This window comes from Lissotriton vulgaris, chromosome 5 (genome assembly GCF_964263255.1).
Source record: "Lissotriton vulgaris chromosome 5, aLisVul1.2, whole genome shotgun sequence".
Taxonomy (NCBI): domain Eukaryota; kingdom Metazoa; phylum Chordata; class Amphibia; order Caudata; family Salamandridae; genus Lissotriton; species Lissotriton vulgaris.
Window position 1 is genome coordinate 1,517,213,331 of NC_141693.1, and position 22,559 is coordinate 1,517,235,889.

General features: G+C 44.0%; 1 protein-coding gene across 4 annotated transcripts in view; it reads right to left on the reverse strand.

Moving 5' to 3' along the window:
• Positions 1–2,972: 2,972 nt before the first annotated feature.
• The window catches only part of EPS8L3 (EPS8 signaling adaptor L3), a 164,050-nt gene continuing 144,463 nt past the window's right edge, over positions 2,973–22,559 (reverse strand). For all 4 annotated transcript variants that reach the window (XM_086923584.1, XM_086923583.1, XM_086923581.1 and 1 more), the window contains 6 exons: positions 20,895–20,932; positions 16,432–16,537; positions 14,506–14,625; positions 12,064–12,155; positions 7,165–7,296; positions 2,973–3,317 (listed from right to left, as the gene is read on the reverse strand). In XM_086923584.1, the coding sequence (XP_086779710.1) occupies positions 7,182–7,296; positions 12,064–12,155; positions 14,506–14,625; positions 16,432–16,537; positions 20,895–20,932 (471 nt within the window). In that variant the 3' untranslated portion in view covers positions 2,973–3,317; positions 7,165–7,181. The remainder of the gene's footprint in view (positions 3,318–7,164; positions 7,297–12,063; positions 12,156–14,505; positions 14,626–16,431; positions 16,538–20,894; positions 20,933–22,559) is intronic.

Sequence of the window (22,559 nt, forward strand, 5' to 3'; positions counted from 1 at the left end):
TAGTTTCACTTGAGGGTTTTCAGTTCATGTCCAGTCCGATGATCACAGCCAAAGTTTTTAGCTTCTATTCTAATTTTCTTCTCAGCTTTGAGATAAGTTTAAGCCCATTTTTTTCAATTTCTAGGTCCCTGCAGAGAGGAAGCACCTCTGTTGTCTCGCCTTGTCCTTAGCTCAGCAGGATCCCTGATACAGCCCTTGTTACATAACCTTGTCTCCAGCAATGTTAGTGTCCCTGACAGCAGAAATTGCGCAAACAGCAGGCGATTTTCTCAGAGAAATGTGTGCTATGTTTTAGATGTACCAAACCAACATTAAAGTTAAGACCACAACATAATAAAACTTGCAAATCTATTCAGAAACTACAAATGCCAACAGAAGGTCAGTGGGACCTACATATCCATCCGTGGGACCTTCATCACAGGCAGCCATTGGTACCACATTTTACTTTGGGACTTTTCTGTTTCTTAAACGTCATCTAGCAGATGCAGTTGCATGTTGAAGATTGACAGGGTGCCAAGAAGTTGGATACATTATTTTTTGGTTCCCAATAAAGCAGTTGGGGTTGGTGCTAAAAAGCTTGGAGCAGGACAAAGTAGGATTTCATAGCTGATGAGGTTGCTTTGCTGCTGAGGTAACCTTGCCACCTTGTCCACCTCCCACTTTTACCTTCAGACGTAGTCAGTTTTTTGATTTTTAAAATCTTACAGCAGGGTAAGGCGAGATGCTGTTGCTGGGCAGGGATCCTCAAGTCTCATTATCTTCACCACGAGGTCCTGCTGAAGCCCTTTTCTTTGACGCTAAAAGCTCTTTTGTGTCGAGAGTACTCGCCCTAGAATAACCTCAGCACTTTGCCTTGGTAAAATAAACTGTTAAGTGGCAAAAAATATCTTCATGCTGGAAAAGTTACACCTAGTCCTTCTTGCATACCTCTGGTCCTTGGTGAAGTCTTCTAGGCACTGGATCCCTCCTCAACCCCGAGTGTTTTAAGGTCCTGTACAAAGTGGACAGCTGGGTCTTCATCAGAGCAGGCAGCAATTCTGCCATGTGTCTCCCTGTAGCAGCAACGGGTGAGCAGCTCCCGCCCCTGGGTGCAAGCAGGAGTCCTCAGTCTTCTTTTCTCAGGAATCGGGAGCTGCTTCTCATTGATATTCCTCCTGAGTCCAGGAAGGTTCCCAGCAGTCGGTGGTGAAGTACCTCTCTTATTCTGTGCACTCTGTGATTGGAAAATTCCCTCCACCTTATCTTGGTAACTTTCCTACAAAAATCCCTCCTCCTTTTAAAGTTCTTACTTTCCAAACTTGATGCAAACCTCACCAGAGTTCATAAATCTAGATGGCCTCCAGAGCCGCCCCTCTGTAAGAGCACGGTATTCCCTTCAAACACATACCAACTGAAATGAGGTTTCCGCTCCTTTTTCTAGAACCGTTTTTACCCCCTCCTGGAAACCGAGAATGAATTCCTGACCTGGCTAACGAAATTAATGTTTTCAGGTCCAGAGACCCCAATTTTGAATCTACACTTCAAAGGAAGAGCTGATGTGACAGACATCTGTGTTTTCGTCTGTTACTGTCCCTCAGGTGACTCATATCTGCTGGTCACTGTTGACAACATTTTAGCCATTCTGCCATAAGGCTTTTTCATCGTTCTCCAGGAGGTCAGTCATTGACACCCACTCTGGGATGTGTATTTCAAATCCCAGGAGTGGGATTTCTAACTGTGCCATTTCAGAACAAACTGGATTCAACCAAGGCAGGGTTTAAAAGTTGCCTTTCTACTACAGTTATGAAAAATCCAATCAACTTTTAATAAAACGTGAAAAAACTTTGAATTATTATCTATCGTTTTCCCAAGCGGAATGATGACATTTGCTTTTAATTCACAATCTGGCCTGTTCATGGAAGATGTAGTTTTGCCTCACAAGTGACAAACCGCTCTTTGCAACTGTTCACTGTGGGGACTTACGTTTCCTTAATATTTAGTATGTCCCACTTTTATAAGTTAAGCAGCCACCCCTGCAGACTTCCAAGGTGCACTTAGGGGTGACTTAGCTGATATAAAAAAAAATGTCTTAGTAGTCTTGGAAAGGTATGGTAACCAGCAGTGTATCCACATCGGCGGTAGGACAGCAACTGTTGCTGTCCTACCGCCGACTACTAAGAGTAAGCACAGCAAAAACAGAAAATTACCCTAAATATCCTGTTTTTGAGAAACTTACCATGATGTATTGATGTGTGATTACCATTTCTCGTTGAAGCCCTGAAGAAGTCTCATTGTAAGAGACAAAACGCGTTGGCTGGCTAAGAAGTAAATCCTTTTGTGTTCTTGGATTTTTCTTGTGCTGAAATACTATAATAAAGAACTTGAACAAGAAAGTCTGCAAGAATTTGGATCCCTTTTTTTACAAGACTGTGCATTTGTATGTGTACTATGGACATTTGAGACTATAAAGACAGTACTTTCTGGATGGGTGCGGATTTCTTATTATACACCTTTGCCATGTGTCACAGCAGTGGTTTTAAACTGCAGCTAGTCAAAGCGTTCCGAGGTTCTCTGGAGTCTAGCACTCAAGACATGCATGTGGGTAGATTCGCTGTCGCAATGCCACCAGCACCAAGTGGGGAGAATCACTACATAATAATTTTATTGCTTACAGATGTGCCTTTTGTGCTGGGTCATCCCTCAAACAAAACCATTCGTTTCATAGAATGCTCAGAGGACTGTTGCCATTTCACCCGATCACAGCAAAGGTATCTGAAAACGGGTTATGAAAAGAGACAAATGACAGCCTCTCCTCTGAAGGTTGCATGGTTTTTAAATGAGAAGGGTTCCTGTTCAGATGCTCACACTGTATTGTCTCAGGTCTGGTCTTGATGGTGGTATGTGGTGTTTCAGTTGCCATTCTGCCAAATCTGCCTTTGTTTTGTGAGATAATCCTGCATCCTGACACATCTTAAAAGTAAATCCAGCACAGCTTTTTATTTGAAATCAATTTTTAATAATCATAGGTATGCAATATTTCACAGAAGGGAATACATGTCATATGAGACCTCATTGCAATCCTCTGGTCCAGTCACACGCCCGCTCTCCTCTTGCTCGCTGGTTGACGCTGTGGTCCTCCCAATCAGAGCACTCTGGGCAATTACTCATTAACAACACACTGCAAGTACATTTATTTATTTATTCAAACATGGACAGATGTGAACAATTCTCTAGTAAGACGTGTTGTGAAAGAATCGCAAACTTGGAGTGATAACTGGCAGCAGCCGTGAAATGCATAGATCCTCTCAGGAGATAGACTGCTAGTTTTAACGTTCATGCTGAAACACAAGAAAGATATGTTTACTTTCCAAATGCTGCGTAACGCACGCAGGTATTTTAGTAACTTCTCGTTACAGTAAGTATGGCCTTTATGTGCAAACTTCATTTGGAACCTTATTTACAAGGCACAAGTCGTATAAAAAGAAGTGGGGAGAATGACCTTGGAAGACAATATGCAAATGACCTCATGACATCACGACGTAGCGCTGTAAAATAAATAAAATAGTGCTATTTAAAATGTTTGAGTAAATGCTGGGACAGACTAACCCACCTGACAGTCTTACAGTGTCTGCATTTATATATAGGGACAGAACAAAGGCAAAAGCATGCCTCTCTTAAGTACCTGTTTCCATCTCTGGCATTTACATTTAAATGTAAGGTTCCAGGCGGCCCCCAGTCAGCATATACAAACAAAAGGAGGCCGGATGGCCCCTTACCTTCGGCCCAGCTGGAGGAGAAACAAGCATTTGCAATGCAATAGGTTTCGCATTTGTGAAAGTTGGAGCTATTGGTGCTGTAAATGACATATTTTAGATATTCATGCGCATTAGAGGTGAACTTTGTGCGATTGAATGAATGGAGTTGTGAACTGCTTTAATGCAACCCGATAAAATTACTTTATTGGCATTGAAAAGTGTAGGCAAAGGTCAAACAAATACAGTTACACAAAAATAAAACATAACAGCAGGCGGACTGGAGAGTCAGAAAGGAAGACTATCAAGTTAGTTGCAGCTGTGTAAAAAGTAACATGGGGTGGGGAGCGGAAAATAACGGGCGCCGAACCATATCAAAGGGATGCTTATCTTTGTATTTATATGCCATTACGTTGCCTCGTATATTACAGACATTGGTACTACAAGCCTTACACAGACCAACTTGGTGAAAATAGGCGAACATGCATAATAAATGCGCTTCTTTGCGCTTAAAGTTTTGTGCACACCACAATGACCCAGCCAAAGTTTTAACCCCGGATATATTCACCAGACCTGATCAAATAAGAAACTTTACCATTCAATGTGAAATCCCAGAATAAAACATATGCGCACCTTCTATGGAGGCAAAGAAGTCTACAATTAGGACAAATATTCGGACTTTAATATCATGACTTGGGTAATATTAAACAAATGCTGCAGTCAGATCTGATCAATTAGAAGTCAACAGCATTCCAAGTCTTTGTTGAGTCCCAATTTCTGTAGGCTTATCCTTGGTTTCTTTTCCTTCCATAGCACCCAGCAGCACACAACCCCATCATCAAACACACTAAAACAGCACTGCTAAGGGTAGACAAGCAGCTGGGACAAAGCATCAGAGGCACCAAATGGGAGTCAATCTGGCACAACACTAAGATACAATACAAAGGGCGTACGCTTTGTGACACAGTCTGGATCAACAAAGGAATCACAAACCCCATACAATTAGAAAAGAATAACACCCCACTCACGTTCCACACCCTCAAAGAATCACTTAACCTGCCAGGGATAGAACTATACACGTTCCTTAAAATTAAAGCTGCCATAACCAAGGCGAACCTAAACCAAGCTACACCCACCATCTTACAATACATGGGCAACCTAACAGGATAGGACACCAAACATCACAGATATACAAACTCCTCCGCCCCAACACGTCCAACCTAAACGCCACAACAATGGACTTCTGGGAAACACTGTATAACAGACGCCTCCGTAAGGAGGAAAAAAAGACACTGTGGGGGTCGGCCACAAAAAACAAGATAACACCGCAGCTGGCACAGACAAAATTCTGGCTCCTACACTGAACCTTCTGGACCCCAGCAAGACTAGCAGGCATGGGGATCAGGGAGGACGACACATGCTGGAACTGCCATAGGATGAAAGGGGACCTACAACACCTCATCTTCGAATGCTTTAAAGTGAAAACGTTCTGGAAGAAAGCGAGCGGCCTCATAAACACGGTAGTAGGGAGGGATTTAAGGCCAGGGTTCGTAGGACTAGTGACAGCATTCATGGCACCAGATTTAGGAAGCAAGGAAGACAGAGACCTAGTAGATCTCCTACTCACCGCGGCAGCTAAAACCATCCTAGCCAACTGGAAAAATACAGCCAAGGCTACATTCAAAGGCTGGGTCAACTGGGTCAACTTCCTCAGAGGAGCTGATAACATCACAGAAAAGCTCTTGCCCAACCACACCGCCAAAACTGGGATATGGGCAGCTTTAGACGCACATCTGGGGTCATACAAACCTCCATAGAAAAAGGCTCAAACAGGACCCAGCGTCAACAACCCAAACCACATAGCACAGCGGATAAGAGATGGCAACAAGCCACCGATACTGACCAATGGACTATCAAGATCCCTCCCCCCTTCCTTTCTTTCTTTCCTCTTTTCACCTCTTCGGGCTGTTACAGAGCATTCCAATACGAGCCTATGAAGCTGATGCAAGCCTAATGCAACCAAGAAGGCGCCGAGAACCACAGTAACACCCGTGCAATACTTTCTGTACTGTAAATGTTTTCTTAATAAAAACTTTTGAAATAAATAAAAAAAAGAAGTGTACCGCGTTTCTTCCATAAAAGAAGTAGTGAATGTCATTTGGAAAAGAAAAAAAAATACAGCAGTTTTAGGGCAGAGTAAAAGCAGTGTGTTTTTTTGTAAAATGTGTACTTCATGTTACTAAAGGAAAGATGGCTAGAGCAGAGAATAATTAAAGAAGGTTGTGCTGCAGTTTAAAGGTTGCATGTTTGGCTTGTTGAACTACAAGTTTGATCAAGAGCTTTAATTTTTCATTGTCTTTAAAGTCTAAACCATCTGTTCTTCCTTGCAAAGGTTCTAAAAATGATCTTCTGAATCCTTTCCGTCTAGGCCCATTTATCCATCATACAGATAGTCGACTCTTGCCTTGACTATTGCAACTCACTCTTTCTTGAACTTCTGTACTTGATTCACTGTCTTCAGCTACTACAGAATGCAGCTCTTTGTCTTTGCTTGGACTGACACTCTATAGTCCAGTCTCTTATGCATTTGAATCTGTTTCGTTGGCATTCAATACCAAGGTGATCAGTTTTTAAGAGTGGGTGTATTTGCCAAAAAGCCCTCCAATATCAAGGGACTAAACAAATCAACATGCCTTTCCTTTTAGCTGACTCACGCTTTGTTCTCTGCTTCAGTCTCAACTGTCCAAACATCAGAAAAATGTGTCCATCTTGGTTCACCTTTTCTTCCTGATTGTGATAGCGTGGAACTCCTTGCCTTCAGTGTTGTGTTCCTCTAGTTATTCAGTTAGAAATCCTGTGTGCCTACCGAAAATCCTAGGGCCAGAACACCATAGTAGATATTTGCGTACTTTAGAAATTTGTAGGAAGTGCAAAGTAATATAATGTGGGCAACCTGGTAAAAAAACACACACATACCAAGAAAGGGCTTCAGCAATCCATCTTGTTTGACTTTGTCAGTAATGATCCTGGATGCCAAGGATGTGGTGGCCTTGGACTTCCCGTACTCTAGTAAAGCGACTATTCAGAGAACAAACTAATAACTAAACTAGTAGTTTCTACTGAACTTTGGATATTGTTGTACAAAAGTAGAGAAAATAAAATGTAGGTTTTACTCTAGAACATGCTAGAACCCTCCGGAATATCCACTGCTCTCTGGCTTGTAATGCCTAACTTCAAGACTTTAAACAAAAGCTACATAAATGAATGAGTAAATGTAGAAATAGTTCCAGGGCATGAGAGATGGATGGGCACAAAGATGCTGGGGATCCTAGCACGCTGTGCCTGGATCTAAGGCGTCCAACTCGACAGCTCTCAAATTACACTCTTTTGCCATGTATTAAGTATGACCTCTGATAAAGTAAGAATTGCTCACCCTTGGGTTACGTTTTCTTAGTGTAGCAGATGGAAAACACGACCTCCCTCCTCTGGACACACTGTTTTCAGCTCATCTCGGCCCAGTTCCAGCAGCTGTTTTCCGGTGAGAACTCCCAGACATGTCACTGTGCTGTGGAAGGAAAATGGAGAACAGGCAAAATAAGAAGCGTACAAATTAATTCATGGAAGACTGGGAGAAAAAGAGCAACCCGAGAGGAGAGACGGGGAGGCCGAACCCTATGGGCTGGGAAAATCCGGAAAGTGAGGGGGGTTGCGAAAAAAGATAGCAGTAGGTAGCAAGAATGCAGGGAGAAAGACCGAGATGGTGAACTGTGAACAGGCCTAATACCTTCAAGGGCACGTGAAGGTCAAGACACTATGAGGAGGAGGTCGGAGATCTTTGTGTATGGAGCTTTTCCATGTAGAAGAGAGTGACTGGAGATCAGATCTAGTGTTGGTATGTCCCTTTGGCACACAAATGGATAAAAATAAAAATGAGAGGAATACAAATATGGATCATGAAAGATTAAGAGAAAACGAGAGAGGTGGGGGAGACCCAATTTGTTGGGAGCGTGGGAAAAGTGTCGGGGTGGGGAAAGAAGATGCCAGTGAGCAGCAAGGATGCGGGTAGAAAGACAAGATGGTGAACTGTGAACAGGCCTGTTACATTCAAGGGCACATGAAGGTCGAAATACTGTGAAGGGAAGGTTGGAATCTTTATGTGTGAAACTTTCCCTGTAGTAGAATGTGTGAGTGGGATTCTACTTCAAGTCTGGTGTGTGTCTGTGCCTGCAGCGCTGCAATCTTCCAGAAGGAACTAAAAGAGGAAGGGAAGGTTCCCATAATTGCTGAATGACCAGGAGGATCAGTGGTATGTATGGGGAGGGTCCGGTGTGACTGGTGGTTACTTATTGGTTTTGAGAATGCAGAGAAGTTACTTAGTAGGTTTGAATAGAGAATGCTCATGTGGTTTGTTGGTTTTGTTTCGAGCAGTCACCATGCAGGGTGGCCCTGGCTGCTGTGCTTAGGTCTTACTTCCTAAAGTAGGCTGACGGATCTGGTAGGAAATTATGCTCTATCAGGATGACCTACACATGGCAGGGGATTCCCCAGGAAACAGGGCAGCATTCTGTGCGGCCCAGGGTCTGGGCAGGACGGCTGAAGCCTCTGATGAGATTCCGCAGAGCCTTGCTGGCTCCACACTGTCAGTACAGCAGAGCTCCTAACTGGCGATGAGGAGGATCTGTCGAAGTGCAGTGGCAGGGCACCACTACAGGGCTACCAATCTGGGTAGGTGAGAATGGGTACAGGTGGGACGGTGCTACCTTGTCTAGATGAAGGATTGAGCCTTATCTAGAACAGGCCACAGATCCTTTAGAAGCAGAATAATCTAGCCCAAACTCAATGGAACCCTGAAATAAATTGGAGGTTCAGCTCTACCTCTTGCCCAAAAACCTCTGCTATGCCTCGTTAGTTTTCCTATTTGATCACTGGGGATGGCATGATAACCCCAAAGGTCTCCCAAGAAGTCCTGTTCCAAAAGTTAATGAGCCATGGACTCCAATCTCATTTTACAGAGTTAGAGGGCCACAAAAGCCAGTATTAAGTGGGGTAAAGAATGCTAGATCTGTGTGTAGTTATGTCTTTCTAAACACCCTGACCTCCCAGTGGCCAGCAAGACTGCTTCTACTGGGCCTCCTCTTTAGCAGGGATGCAGCTGTAATAAAGACCTGATCTTGGCACAAGGCAAGCTTTGTGGTAACTTGAATTCCATAGTTCTAATGATCTCCTGAATGGGAAAGGCCTAATAGAGGCACAGGAGTATTAGATTATGACATTGTCATGTCTTTGGAGTCATGCACCAAGTCTAGCTGGCAGACTGATCTCCGGTACTTATGATAAGGACACACCCCATCATGTTTCACCGTCATCATAGTGGGGTGAGTGGTAAGCATGGAAAATAAAGGGGTACATTTGCAAATAACTTTGTGTTGCTGTTTCTAAATATTATTCCCGTCAAGCGTAAACAATGCAGTATGCATGTGTGGTATCCTGCATTTGTAATGAAATGTATTTTACACCTCCTGCTCAGCCAATGCCTGTGCTCTGTGCCCAATAGAATGTTGGAGTCATGATGTGCCTCGGAATGTTGGGACACAAGAGAGGTGAAGTGACAGTTGAGCATGGGCTGAGCAGCAGACAGGCTGCTCCTGGTGGGGCTCTCCTTCAGAACTTCACTACTTGTTGTTCTGAACTATTCAACTTGTACTCTACTTGAATAAATCATCTTTAAATACTACCTTCATGCGTCGACCTCCTCACTGCATTTATACTCCGCTACTTTGTTTCCTTATGAACACTAGCTCTTTAAAAGGATTTCCATAAAGCTGCTATAGTTGACAATCTAGAAGTAAAGTAAACAACCATGGCAGTGGCAAATAAAATCAGTCCTGGCAGAAACATCACAACCAACCCAACACCGCAAGGGCCGCGACTTGAATGAGGCTATGAGGGCAGGGGTTGGTTATAGCAAACCATCCATACCTTAAAGAACGCCCCATGCCTGCAGCCCACTGGGGAAAGGTTGCAGTGCCGGCATGGCTAATCCAACCTCGTCAAAAATGGTACACTGAGGCATGCTGGTGCCAAGCCAATACAGGTAGAGGAAGGGTGTGGTTTGTTGAGCACTTCCTGATTATTTAATCTTCGGGATACACTTTACTAAATCAGCCACAGGACAAATGGATGCAAGCAGCCAGGAGTTTTACAGGATAAGTACAGCAGTAATTCATTCTAACTGGTAATGCTTCATACAGGTCTCTTTCAATATTCTCTTTTTTTAAGGACTCAAATGATTGCAAAGAGGTTTTTCGCTTCTCACCTGATCCACCACCCAGATTAGGAGACTGCGAAAGTAGTAGGGAGACCATTAACTATACCAAAGACTCCACCACTCTGTAGTTCAGCCATAACTCGCTGCAATGTAGCGGTGTGTGATTAAAGCTTACTTTTACCTATCCATATTACGACAGGTGGATGGACTCAGCGGTTCCAACTTCCATGATGTTGTTATCCGATTGCCAGCATTTTGTTTACAAAGAAAAAAACCCTTTCTGTTCTACTTGGGGGGGGGGGGGGACAAATAGCACATGCCCTTCTGTCACAAGTGGGATTCAAAAAAGGTTTATGTTCGATTCGTATTATAAAGTGTTGGAAATGGATGTAGTAAACTGTTAATATGGATATCCATGCGTTTATCGATAAAAATTAACTATTGTCCTTTTTAATAGAACCGCCTGTTCTGAACTCCACATCTATCTCGACATGCAAGTATGTAGTCAGGTAGGCCCTGGACCTAGGCCAGGGATTAATGATTGATGGGTTGCATGTGGGAGTGTGCATAGCAGGGAGGCAAACACTCGGTCAAGAAACTCTTGGTTAATTCCACAGATAGGCGCAGCAACATTACAATGGTCAGGGGAGATTGCCCCAATAAAGCACACCTGGCCAAAGGGGGTAGGCACGCTGCCAAAAACACCATACAGTCAGATGCCACATGATTTAGGACCACATAGCCAATCAGGACCTAGCCCACGAAGTGATCACACCTCACTATGCTGGACATCTTGACACATTCACCACTGGCCACACTGTGTCCAAGCGAGGTCAAGACCCACCTATAGTAACCATTGACCATTCATTTATGACTCTAACGGCAGCAACCAACATTCCTCATATAGTGTAAACTGGAAACCTTTTATTGCTTGTTGTAATTTTGAATATAAGATCACAAACCTGATGTAAATTGAGACAGTCCTCCAACCTAGTGCCTGTAACTGTTCTCCCGGCTGAACTGTTTAATTAAATAAACAATTCCTGTTTCGCCAAATGCCTTGTGTTCTGTTTTTAAGAAAATCTGATTCGAGCAACATTTTAGCGAGCTAAATAGGAGGATTTGCGACCTCGTACCCAACTGCAGCCGAAGGCAGGTGACCCCGCCCGGACGGATTTACGTTACACAACAAGATAGGTGGGCAGACACTGCAATTGATTGCAAGTTCTGGTGAATCCCCATGGCAGACGTTCATCCTGAAGCAGCTGTCACAGAGTGTAAGAGACTACAACTGAACCTAAAACATAGTCTAAAGCAATTGATACATGGTATAGTAGAGAGAAGCGTAAAAAGATAACCTGAGCGCCCTGCCACTGACAGTGTCCGGCATACAACCTATTTTATGTGTTGTAACTGTATCATTCATAAGGCGGCCTCGGAGGCATTCCCATTGATGTCATCCTTGTTCAAAAGCTGACCGCTAGCTGTGGTGAATATAGTGTAATATTAACTGTAGCCCTTGATAACTCCCCGGACGCTGACTTTTGTGACATAGCTATCCTGAATGGGCGTAGTTGACACCTCAGTCTCATAGTTTTTTAGTTCAAAGGTTTCCCAGTTCTAAATTGGTTTTTTAACACCCGTAGTATCTGGAAGAAAGTTTCCTGGAATGTTAGACGTGGCTGAAAGACAGATTACTCACTGTCAGGTGGTTGTTAGAGAGTCTGTGTCAGGTGGTTGTTAGTGAATTTATCAATATTAATTGCATGAAAGGGCTGTCATTGCCAGTTTTGGGGAATTGTTGTGACATGGTAGAGAATCAGATGGCTTTTCTTTGTCAGGTAATGGGGGAAAGTCAGGATTGTGGAGAAGATTGGTTAGTTGTTAGAAATTGACAAGAAAATATTATGCATGCAAGATTGTTAGAAGGACTGCACATGTTAGTCTGTTGTAGGGAAATCTTGTACATATAATATTTTTTTTTACCAGAGAGCTTGTGCTCCTCAGATAATTGCAAGAAAGTTTTACAAGTTTAAAGTGTTTTCTAAATGAATCGGAACGTACAGTTTGGAAAAGCCATGCGTTCTTAGCCATGCAGCAACCTCTTTTTGGCTTGAGTTTGGATTCAGCGCCACCGCCACCTGGGCTGCTGCATCCTGCGGGGAAAACAAGTAAAGATTTACACCTGCTCCTGGAAACATGTCGAATTACAAACCAATGGCCTGGAATTTGCGGCTCAGTAAATATTTGCTTGTGTTATTCATAAAGAAGAAATCTGTCATTGTAAAATATTGCATTACATCTATTCTGTGCTGGGAAAATAAATTCTGATGTTCACGCACACTGAACCGAAAAGAGACAGTCAATAGGTAGGTGATTAATGCTGCTGTATAGTTTGAATATCTGGCTTTACAATGCATCGCAATACCACTCAGGGCTGACAATGCTTGTTAGTGACCTGCAATGCTATTGTTAAGTCTGAACCCCTAAGAACAGCTAACTTTCCTTTACCCTCCATTACCTTTACCCATCCCTTAAAATTTTAATTTCCGTTTTTTAACTATCATGATGTTTGCCATTTAAAAAAAAAATACTTATCTGCGAGATAAAGTATCGCAGAGTAAAGTACCAAAAAGGGGCCTGCATGGTACTTATCTGCATGGTAACTTCCTGCTGGGTAAAGACCGTGGGGTTAAGACTGTATACTGGGGTTTCTTTTATGCAGGTACCTGTTTGATGCTGCTCTTGGATCTGCTGTTTGAGGGGTACTCTATAGCTACATTATTGGGGGTTCTCCAGTGGAAATACCTCCAGTGGAGAACCCCCAATAATGTATCTATAGAGTATCCCTCACACAGCAGTTCCAAGAGCAGCATCAAACCTTATCCTAAGCTACCTTATTCTGCATTTGGCATCTCCTAGTAATGGTACATTTGGTTGATGGCACTGGTAGAGAACATTTTAAAGGTTCCTGGTTCTGCAGGGTTCGCCCAGTGGAGGTCTGCCTTAGGTAGGTGGATACTTGTGCTGCTGGGAACCTCCCCCACTAAGGGGATACATTTAGTTGGTATCGGGTTGATGCAATTTTGACTGTCATGGAGGGGTTAACTTTGGCGGGGACTGTGCTAGTAATGGTGTAGGATCTCTCAGTTGAGAAGTGCATGGTTATCTGGCTGATTGATGCTGGTGGGAGCCACGGTGTATTGGAACATTAGATAGGGGTGAGGACCATAGTTCAGGTTATTTGGGCCTGAAGAAACCTCTATGTTGTATAGTGGATTCATATTTTATAATTAAAATGTATTATCTACGTAGATCTGATGCATCGAAACCAGTAGTAAGACGACCCTGACAAAAATACATTGTGCTGCATTTCTAATAAATATCTACACCCGGTGTGAAACTGCCATGCAGTAGTGCCTGGAGCTGCAATATCCCAGGAATGATCTTACTTCAACTGACTACTTCTCAAAGTTCGACCTGATGTTCAACACTTCTGCTCCAGAGCTTCACCATATTCAAGGGACTTCAGTCCTGAGATTCAGCAATCATGGAAGGCCTTTGATAAAGTTTCCGGTCAAGCTACAGAATCCTTCTTGGATCCTCCCATCAGAGCACCAGTGCTGTATTCCTTATCTTCAAGCAGCTAGCCATGAGTTTGGCACCGCATCAAAAGGTGAGCCACTGATTTGATTCAAACTATACATTCAAAGTGAACTTTAACCTATGTTAACTATAGCTAATTATTGGCCCATGTTCTGTTATGATGAAATTTGATATTTTTACAGCAGTTTAACCCTATTTTCCCCTTGTATGTGACTTTATGTTTTTTATTACATTTTCATCCTTTTCTTTTTTACCTTATTGATTTTAAGTTCCTTAGCTCTTTATTGCATTGCTGTCTCACTAGATAGTCTATACATGCCATGTAAACTTCTCTATGGAAAATTTGCTTAGACCAATGTACCAAAGGTGTGCCAGGCATTTCTTACACAAGCCAGGATAAATCTGTTGGTCCAACTGTTTGTACCTTGTGGGAGCTCAGTCACAGCTCACATCAATACTCTGGTCTCTTTTCCCAGAAGCCAACATTCTGATTCCTGATTGTAGGTATTTGGTCCGTGCTGCTGTTGCAGGTTTTTCAGTTCATGGTATGACTGATGTTACATTATGTAGGTTTCTGGTTGTTGCGGTTTGTGGGTCTCCCAGTAAGAGATGGGCCCAGTCTGTTGGGTACCAGGATGAAATGGCTACTATTTTAATATTAAACTTGGTGGTCTCCGAGTGAAGGGATATGTTTGGTATCCGCCTGCTTGATGCTGCTGTCTTTCCCAAAATGAGAGTGGTCTTAGTACGGAACCTGACTAATGTTGCTATTGGAATCTCTCCTGGGGGATGGATAGCCTCATTATATTCCTTGCGGGGGTATCAAAGTGGATAGTATACATTATGTAAGTTATGGTTGCTGTTGGGATGTCCCAGTTGGGACATTCGTTTGCCAGGTACCTCTTTACTGTTGTTGTTGCTCATGTTCCCTTGAAGAGGTTCCAGGACATTATTTGGGATGTAGCCACTTTCATTGTTAGAGTTCTTGACCATCCACCACTGCTTGCTCTGATCCAAGACCTGAAATGAGAAGTAGACTTTGCATGAAAAGATCTGTACTAAAAACCTCTGGACAATAAAGTTCCAGTGTGGCAGATCTCACATTGCTACATTTCTCAGGACCACCCATCACATGCCTTGGTATCATCCCATCATTGTCTCTGTACCACTGTGCTCCAGGGCTTGGAACAACTTAGTCTTGTGCCCCGGTTACACCTGTCCATATGTTAGTACCTGTCCAGGTGACTGTAGAACAGCTTGTTTCATGTCTCAGTGCCAGCCTGCCAAATGCCTCATTGGCAACATCCCATGTTGCTAAGTATCACCTAGTGACATACCTTCATAGCGCCATGCTACATGTGTTATTGATACCCCACAATGTGTCTCAATAGCAGTGTGCCATTTATCTCTGTACCGCCATGCCATGTCCAACTACTGTCCTGCCATGCACCTCAGTGCCACCCTGCCACGAGTCTTAGTACCGGCCTGCCATGCACTGTTATCACACGCAATAATATTTCACAAGTCACTATCACAATACCGAATTCATCAATACCATTCTGAGATAAGTCCTATTACCATTTTAGCACATCTCCCCTGAAATACTGCAGCATACCTCAGTACGGACCACTTACTCAACTTTATTACTATCTTGTCATAAGTATCTCTGCTATATTGTCACATTCCTCACTACCACCAGACTTCTTACCTCTGGTCCATCATACCACATGTCTCGGTACCAATGTGCAACATGCTTAGGTATCCGCTTGTCACAGGATTGAACACCATCTTCCAATGTATTTCTGTCCCATGCTACTACGTTTCTCAGTACTGCACTGCAGCATGCCTTCCTACCACATGCCGTAGAAATATGCTGCCACATACCTCTTCGTCATCATCTAGGGTCCTCAATTACATCATGCCAGTGCCAGTGCCCCTACAGCACATCCAGATGTAGAGAGCCCAGAGCCCCCTACCCCGCAGCTCTTTCACCTTACCACACCACCCCATAAATACAAGGTTCTTCGGAAGGCACCTATTCTGTCGGTCGACAGAGTCCTCAAACAGCAACCACAATGTAGACCAGAGCCTTGCCTGGGTGATGTTTATGCGTCTTGTAGTTTACTGTGTGCCTGCGAACTTTCATGCCTTAAGACCTTCCCCACTGAGCTTATTTAAATCTTGTGAGATTCCTCACCTGTGTCTGTCTCTGCCTACACATCTTTCTATCTGTATTTATAGGCACAGGTCCGTCTAATTGCATCTGAATGCCTTCCTATTCTTGTATATGACTGCCTGTCTCTGCTCCTCTATGTCATGTCTACCGCTTCCTGTGACCCTCTCATCTTCATCACATATGGAATATCGGTGATACTATCCCCTGTGACCTCCTGGGATGGTGGGTTTGGTGTGCGAGTATGTGCAGCAGTCAGATTCAAGGAAGGCTGCACGCCTTTTCCTTCGTGTCACCCTCGGTCATGTTAGGATCGGGGACATCCGGGTGGGTTCATTCTTAGGTGGTGAGTAGGGTACCACTATTCCTGCCCTTTGCAGCCTCGAAGATGGAGGGTATCACTGGGTCAGTCCCTTCATGCGGTGTCTGTTGCCATGGAGGATATCAGGAAGTCCCTCATTGTACGTCCCTTGGCTCAGTGCTATGGTCTCTGTTACCTGAGATGAGTGGCTATGGATGTTTCTCACTATGCTCACACTGGTCACATCCGTAAGTTTGTCCCTCTGCTCCCTCACATGTCAGGAGGGATTCCATCTAAAACTGTGTGTATCAGTCTGTCCTGGTGCTTTGACCCAAAAATCCCCTTCGCTCACCTCTACCACATTCCCCTTCATTATGGTCAGCTCCTTGTTGTTCCTGCCGCTGAAGTCATACATAGCCCGCATGAGCAGGGGCTGAGGTTGCTTCTCAGTGGACTCCCTGTGAGGAGAGAAAAGCATCATATCAGCGCACTGTCCACCACCGGAGTAGGTACACTGACTGCAGGTGGTAAAAAAGCTCAATTTTTATAAGAGGTAATGACATGCCCTAAAATCATGCTGCCACACACCTCTTCATCGGAGCTCTGGAAAACAGCCTAGAAGGGAAGCGAGGCTGTAGGGATACCTGCTCATACATCAATCAATCAATCAATCAAGGATTTATAAAGTGTGGCAAATTACCCATTTTCTTAAAATCTAGGGTAAAGCAAGGGGTAGGTACTCAAAAAGGGGGGAAGCAATAAAAATGAAGTAGAAGGTAGGAGAAGGCACTCAAAAAATGGGGGAAAATCAGGGAGAAAGTACTTAAAAACGGGAAAAAGCAAGGAGCAGACAAAAGCAAGAGCGATGCAGCAGCACGGGAAGAGCTTGGCCTCAGGCCTTCCCAATGGTGTCGTGCTGTGGCCTGGGGCAGGGGCGCTGGAGGTGGTGAGCAGAAAAAGGCAGCAGGCAGGAGCGGCAATGAGATAAAGAACAAGGAGAAAGCAAGGAAAATGAGGGGAAAGCAAGGAGAAGGCATTCAAAAAACAGTGGAAAAACAAGGATAAAGCAAAGAAAACAAGGGGAAAGCAAGGAGAAGGACCTAACAAAATTGGGGGGAAATCAAGGATAAGGCACTCACAAATTGGGGAAAAATGCAAGGAGAAGGCACTCAAAAAATGGGAAAAGACCATAAGAAAGTGGTGAAAATGAGGGAAAAGCAAGGGGAAGGCACTCAAAAAAAGGAGAAAAGGCAAGAAGAAGACAGGAGCAAAAACGATGCAGCTGCACGGAAGGAGTTGGGCCTTCTCCATGAGGAGACTATATGAGGCGAAGCAAGGCTAAGGGACTGGGAGATGAGATGAGAGGAAAGGAGCAATGGAGGAGAAGGAGGGTTGGCGGCTAGTAGAGATGGTGTGGAGAAACCGGGAAGCAAACTAAACTGGATTGTTACTTTAAATTGAGATATCTCTGTGCCTAATACAAACTATGTACACATTCAAGTGAAAAAGATTATTTCTAAAAAGTGGGTATCACTGTATTTGATATTTGTTTATAATCATTATTGCGGTACCATACCAATGAATGCATAGTGCCAGTCTGCAGGTGAGGACTAGCTCCTTCATCGTCAGGTGCTTTGCATTTCCCCATGTTTTAACTGGAGGGGATAGCAGTGTAAAACTAGGAAGGCATATAGATATTAATTAATAATGTGGCCGGAAGATCATGGTCTTTTGCTCTTACTATCAGTTTGGCCTGAACCTAAATCCAACAAATCAAGGAAGTTCTTAACAGATATTAGGGTCGGTCGTGATCATACAACGTTGATCTGAGCAATTTATATTGATCAACTTGAGTTCCTTCAATTCCTGAGAGCGGCCATAATCCATTAGTGGTTAGCTATGTCCTGCACATATGGAATTTGTGTAAAACTTCTGTTGTGGCTCAGCACACCTTAGGGGGTTAAGGTTAGAAACCTGAAAAAGCTCAGTAGGGGCATTTGACTGCTGCAGCTGAATCTTCGATCTTGTGCTCCGACCCCAGCTGATGATCTATATATGCACACATTTTAGAGGCAGCCCTGCAGTGCTTCCCACATACGCATACTGTCTGAATGATGCTTGAACAATAAGGGTTTACAAATCAGCATAATGAAATATGCAGTAATGTAAAGCTTCATGCACTCTGGCGCATTGAAACATCACTCCTAAGGTCTGAAGTGTGAGTTATGTGTAGAGGGAAGCCCAAAATGCCCTCATAAAAAGCCATAACTGATAACTGGCTCAGAAACTACATTCCTCTTCAATTTATAGCGTGTGCTTGTTCTTAATTGATGAACTGTGCAGACAGTGATTGTTTCACTGGGCAGCTGAGACCACATTCGTCACTGTGTGATTGTGTGGCCCTGTTGAACCTTCTGCGCAGGAGGAGTGTGTCAAAGGTGATATTGTACATCGAGGTGAACCCCCTCAAGTTCAGTTCCACAGTGATTTATGTCTGCATGTTGACTCTCTCTTAGTCCATCTCTGTGGAACACGAAACCCTCACAGCTTCATTGTGTGCGCATAAGAGCCTGGCACAAGAGGCCTTTCCCATTCGGATGCCATGCCTGCCGCAGGGCATCTCTAACCCTGGGGAGCTGGACAGTGTCTTTGTACTGATCAGGGTAGGGGGAGATGGAATACAGGGTGCTGTTTAGTGTCAAACTATCTAAGTGACATTTCTGGTAAACTGCGGTGGAAGATGTGGAGGGCCAGAAAGGCTTCTGATCGAGGGAACAGTGGGAAGCTTGAGGCAGGTACACAAGCCTCAGCCCTGCAGAGGAGTTGAGAGCTACTATGGTTTCTCCTGGCTGAGGGAAGGTGGGTGATAACTTTAGCATTCTTCAGCTATGTGATCCCAAGAACTTGAAACAGCAGCCCCCTCGAAAAGGAGGCCTAGGTATTTGATGGTTTTTTTTCTGCCATAACAGCCCGGATGTGCCTAGTACTGTCTTTGTGGTGTGGACGTTTAAGGGTTTACACTCTGACTTTTCCCTGTTTAGTTTGTATCCCGAGACCTGGGCATATTGTTCTATTGTTTCCATCAGGGCCTTGATTGATTTCTCTGGATTTTCGGTGATTATTAGGACGTCGTCCGCATAGGCTGCTAGTTTAAAGGTTTCCCCCTCCACTGGTATCCCTGCTATGTCTGTGTTGGTTCTAATCATGTTTAGCAGTGGTTCTATTGCTAGAAGGAACAGGGCTGGGGAGAGCGGGCACCCTTGTCGGGTCCCTCGCTCTAGGTAGAGTAGGTCAGATGTCCCGCCATTGACTACCACTCGTGCTTTGGGTTTGTTGTAAAGGGCTGGGACCATCTTCCTGTAGTTGGGGCCGAGCCCAAATTTCTGCATGCACTGATCTAGGAATGGCCAGGATACCCTGTCGAATGCCTTCTCTGCATCTAGGGCTATCATGACTGCTGCATTGCTGCTTTTAGAGGAGTGGTTCATTATGTGGCACAGCAGCCTTGTGTTGTCGTGGGACATGCAGTTTTTAAGGTAGCCTACTTGTGAACAGCGTATGAGCTTGGGTAGGTGTGCGTTGAGGCTGGATGCGAGGATTTTAGCGTAGATTTTACAATCTACGTTTATGAGTGAGATTGGTCTGTAGTTTTTTGCCTGCTGTGTGTCCTTGCCTTCTTTGGGGATCACTATTATGTTGGCCTCTGCCATTGACGGTGTCATTCGACCACTCTGGACGCAGTTCATGAAGACCTCCGTCATTGCGGGCTTGAGTAAGTGGAGGTACTGTTTGTAGAAACCGGCCGTGAAGTCATCTGGCCCCGGTGCTTTGTTGTCTTTGAGACTGGCTGTGGCCCTCCCAACATTTTTTCTCTTTCCTTTCCCTTCTTTTTTCTCTTCTTCCTCCCATGTATATGTTATGCTCCATGTAAATATCTTTTTCAATAAAAAAATGACTGAAATAAAAAAAAAGAAACAGCAGCCCCCTTTGAAGCAGACTGAGCTGAACCTTTGGTGATAGTATTGCTTGACTCTCCTTTGTTTATGTTTTCATTGTACAGCAAAGCGCTCACCCCCCATCTGGTTCTACAGTGGATTAACTATTGTGGGGCCACAATATCGAGAACAAAAATACTGTGAAGATAAGGAAATATCAGTAAGTATAGGTTTACTATACTTAGCTTCACATATGTGTACGGTGACACTCAGTTACATATAAATATATCTTAGGTTACATAGATGAGGAGTTAAAAATAGTACATTTATACTTCCATGCCCTTACTGGCTGCAAACCACACAATCACATCCATTAAAAGTCAATATTATGTATGTACTTTTAGCTCCTCTTTCATATAGTCTCACCCTTTGGTGTGAGCATGTCAGGTTCTCAGTGTAAGCTGCTTGAAGTGGAGTGAGAATGGTATTTTATTGTAATATATTGTCATTCATGTGGCACTTTCCTACCCCGTAGAGGCTGAAAGCGCTTACTGTAACTACATAGCTCGACATTTTAGAGGTGCAGTGTCTATACGGTGTGTCCTGACAGCTTTTCTAAGCGTTAAAGAACTCAACATGTTTTCAGAATGGTTTGGCTGAAATTGTGAGCTGTGGCTATATGGAGAATTAATACCTAAACTGATGTGTATTAACCAGTGAGGAAACACCCTGCTGAGTAACTGAGAGAGATGAGCAAGAGAGGGTTCAGGAATGGGTGTTTGGCATGCTTGGTGCCTACTATGTTTTCTTCCATCTTATCAGTATGTTGGAAGTAAATTAAGTCCAAGCTGCTCTGGCCAGCCGAGCTGGAGATACATACCTCGGTGTGGAGTGTGGGCTGCGGCCTGCTACCTGATTCTGCAAAATAGAGTGAGGAAAAAGGTTCACTTCAGAGACAGAGGTTTCACACAGTGCAAAATATCAAAGCAAGCATCCGCACAAAGCGCGAGGAGTCGGTCTACATGTGCCCGGGGGAGGAACGAATAAGAGCGAGTATCATAGAGATAGACCATGTCAAAGGGTTAGTGCGATAGCACGAGAGGGGTATTTTGGATGGCTAGCACTGAAAGTGTATGAAGGACAAACATCTGGAAGAAGATTGATGTAAAGATAGGGGAACCTAGATAGCAATGGGGTTCCTAGGTAGCATGAGAAGGAAGGCAACATGGGTGGTAGTGGGGTTGTTGGATAGTTAGCTTGGAATGTGATAGTTGGGTGGATCTTATGAGGTGCTTGTTAGAAAGGGGATGGGGCATGTAGCATTAGAGGACATTGTTGGACAGATCCCAATGAAAGGAATTGCTTGATTGGCTCTAAAAGAAAGGTACACAGGAAGTGAAATATTCAATGGATAGCAAAGGGTGGGGTGATTGGCTAGTTAGAAGACGAGGGTATTATTCATTATATATGTGGCTTAATTATTGGGTATACAGCCAAGTGAAAACCGGTGCAATAGACTGGAGAGGGGATGCTGGTTAGATAGCATGGAGATTTTTTATTGGATAGCGCGCTCATGTGGATTTATGGATTGATAGCTTGTGAAGTGCAATTTGGACAGTCATCATGAGAGAGGGTAGCTGGAGAGAGAGCAAGGACAATATTTACTAGGTTGATAACAAGTTTGAGGGTGGCATGGGAAGGAATGCAGTGCTAGTGCCCGAAACTTTGCTCTAAAGCCAGCGCCTGGTGCATTAAAATATCAGAAAGCAGAATGCCACGGCTGGTACTCCTAAACCACGTCATGCCTATTACTACCAGGCACAGTCTTCCCCTTTAACTCATTCTCAGAGGTTCCTGTTCTCTCCCTTTTTGACGGTTTTGCCATCTTTATCTTCAGTTTTGCCGATTTATCTGTTTTTTCCCTCTCCCACTCTCAGCAAACATCTGATGTAGAATAAGTGTCACTCCCCAAACTAAGTGCTGGTGGCCCCCACCGGCAACGACCGGTTCAAATTAAACACTGATTGTTGGATGGATTGCATGGGAGGGAGTTGATACTTAACACAGAAAGGGTGGCTGGTAAAGGTAGCATGGGTGGGGCTGTCAGGGTAAATAGCATTGAATGAATTAATGGTTAGATTGACTAGCAGAGGCTGCTGAAATGGATAACATGGGATGACATCAGAGGATAAACAGTATACGAGAGGGTTGTGGAAGATAACATTAGGAGACCAGGGGAAACATATGTTATATTAGGGGCAAGTGAGATAGTTGGTCTTGTAAAAGGAGGCGCCTGGATAGCACTGGAAGGGCTGGTGGGGTAGGAAGCATTAGAGAGGGGTTGTTGCCCATATACCAAAACCAGCGGCAGGCACTAGAAGCAGGAGCTGGTGGGATAAACAGCTTGGAACAGGATTTCTGGATGGATTCCATAAGAAGCATAAGAGACAATTGTCAGAAAGTACACAGGAAGGGCTGCTTATATCAATAGTAGGGAAGGGTTTAATTGGGTGGATAGCATGAAGTGGGCTGGACTCAATAGTAA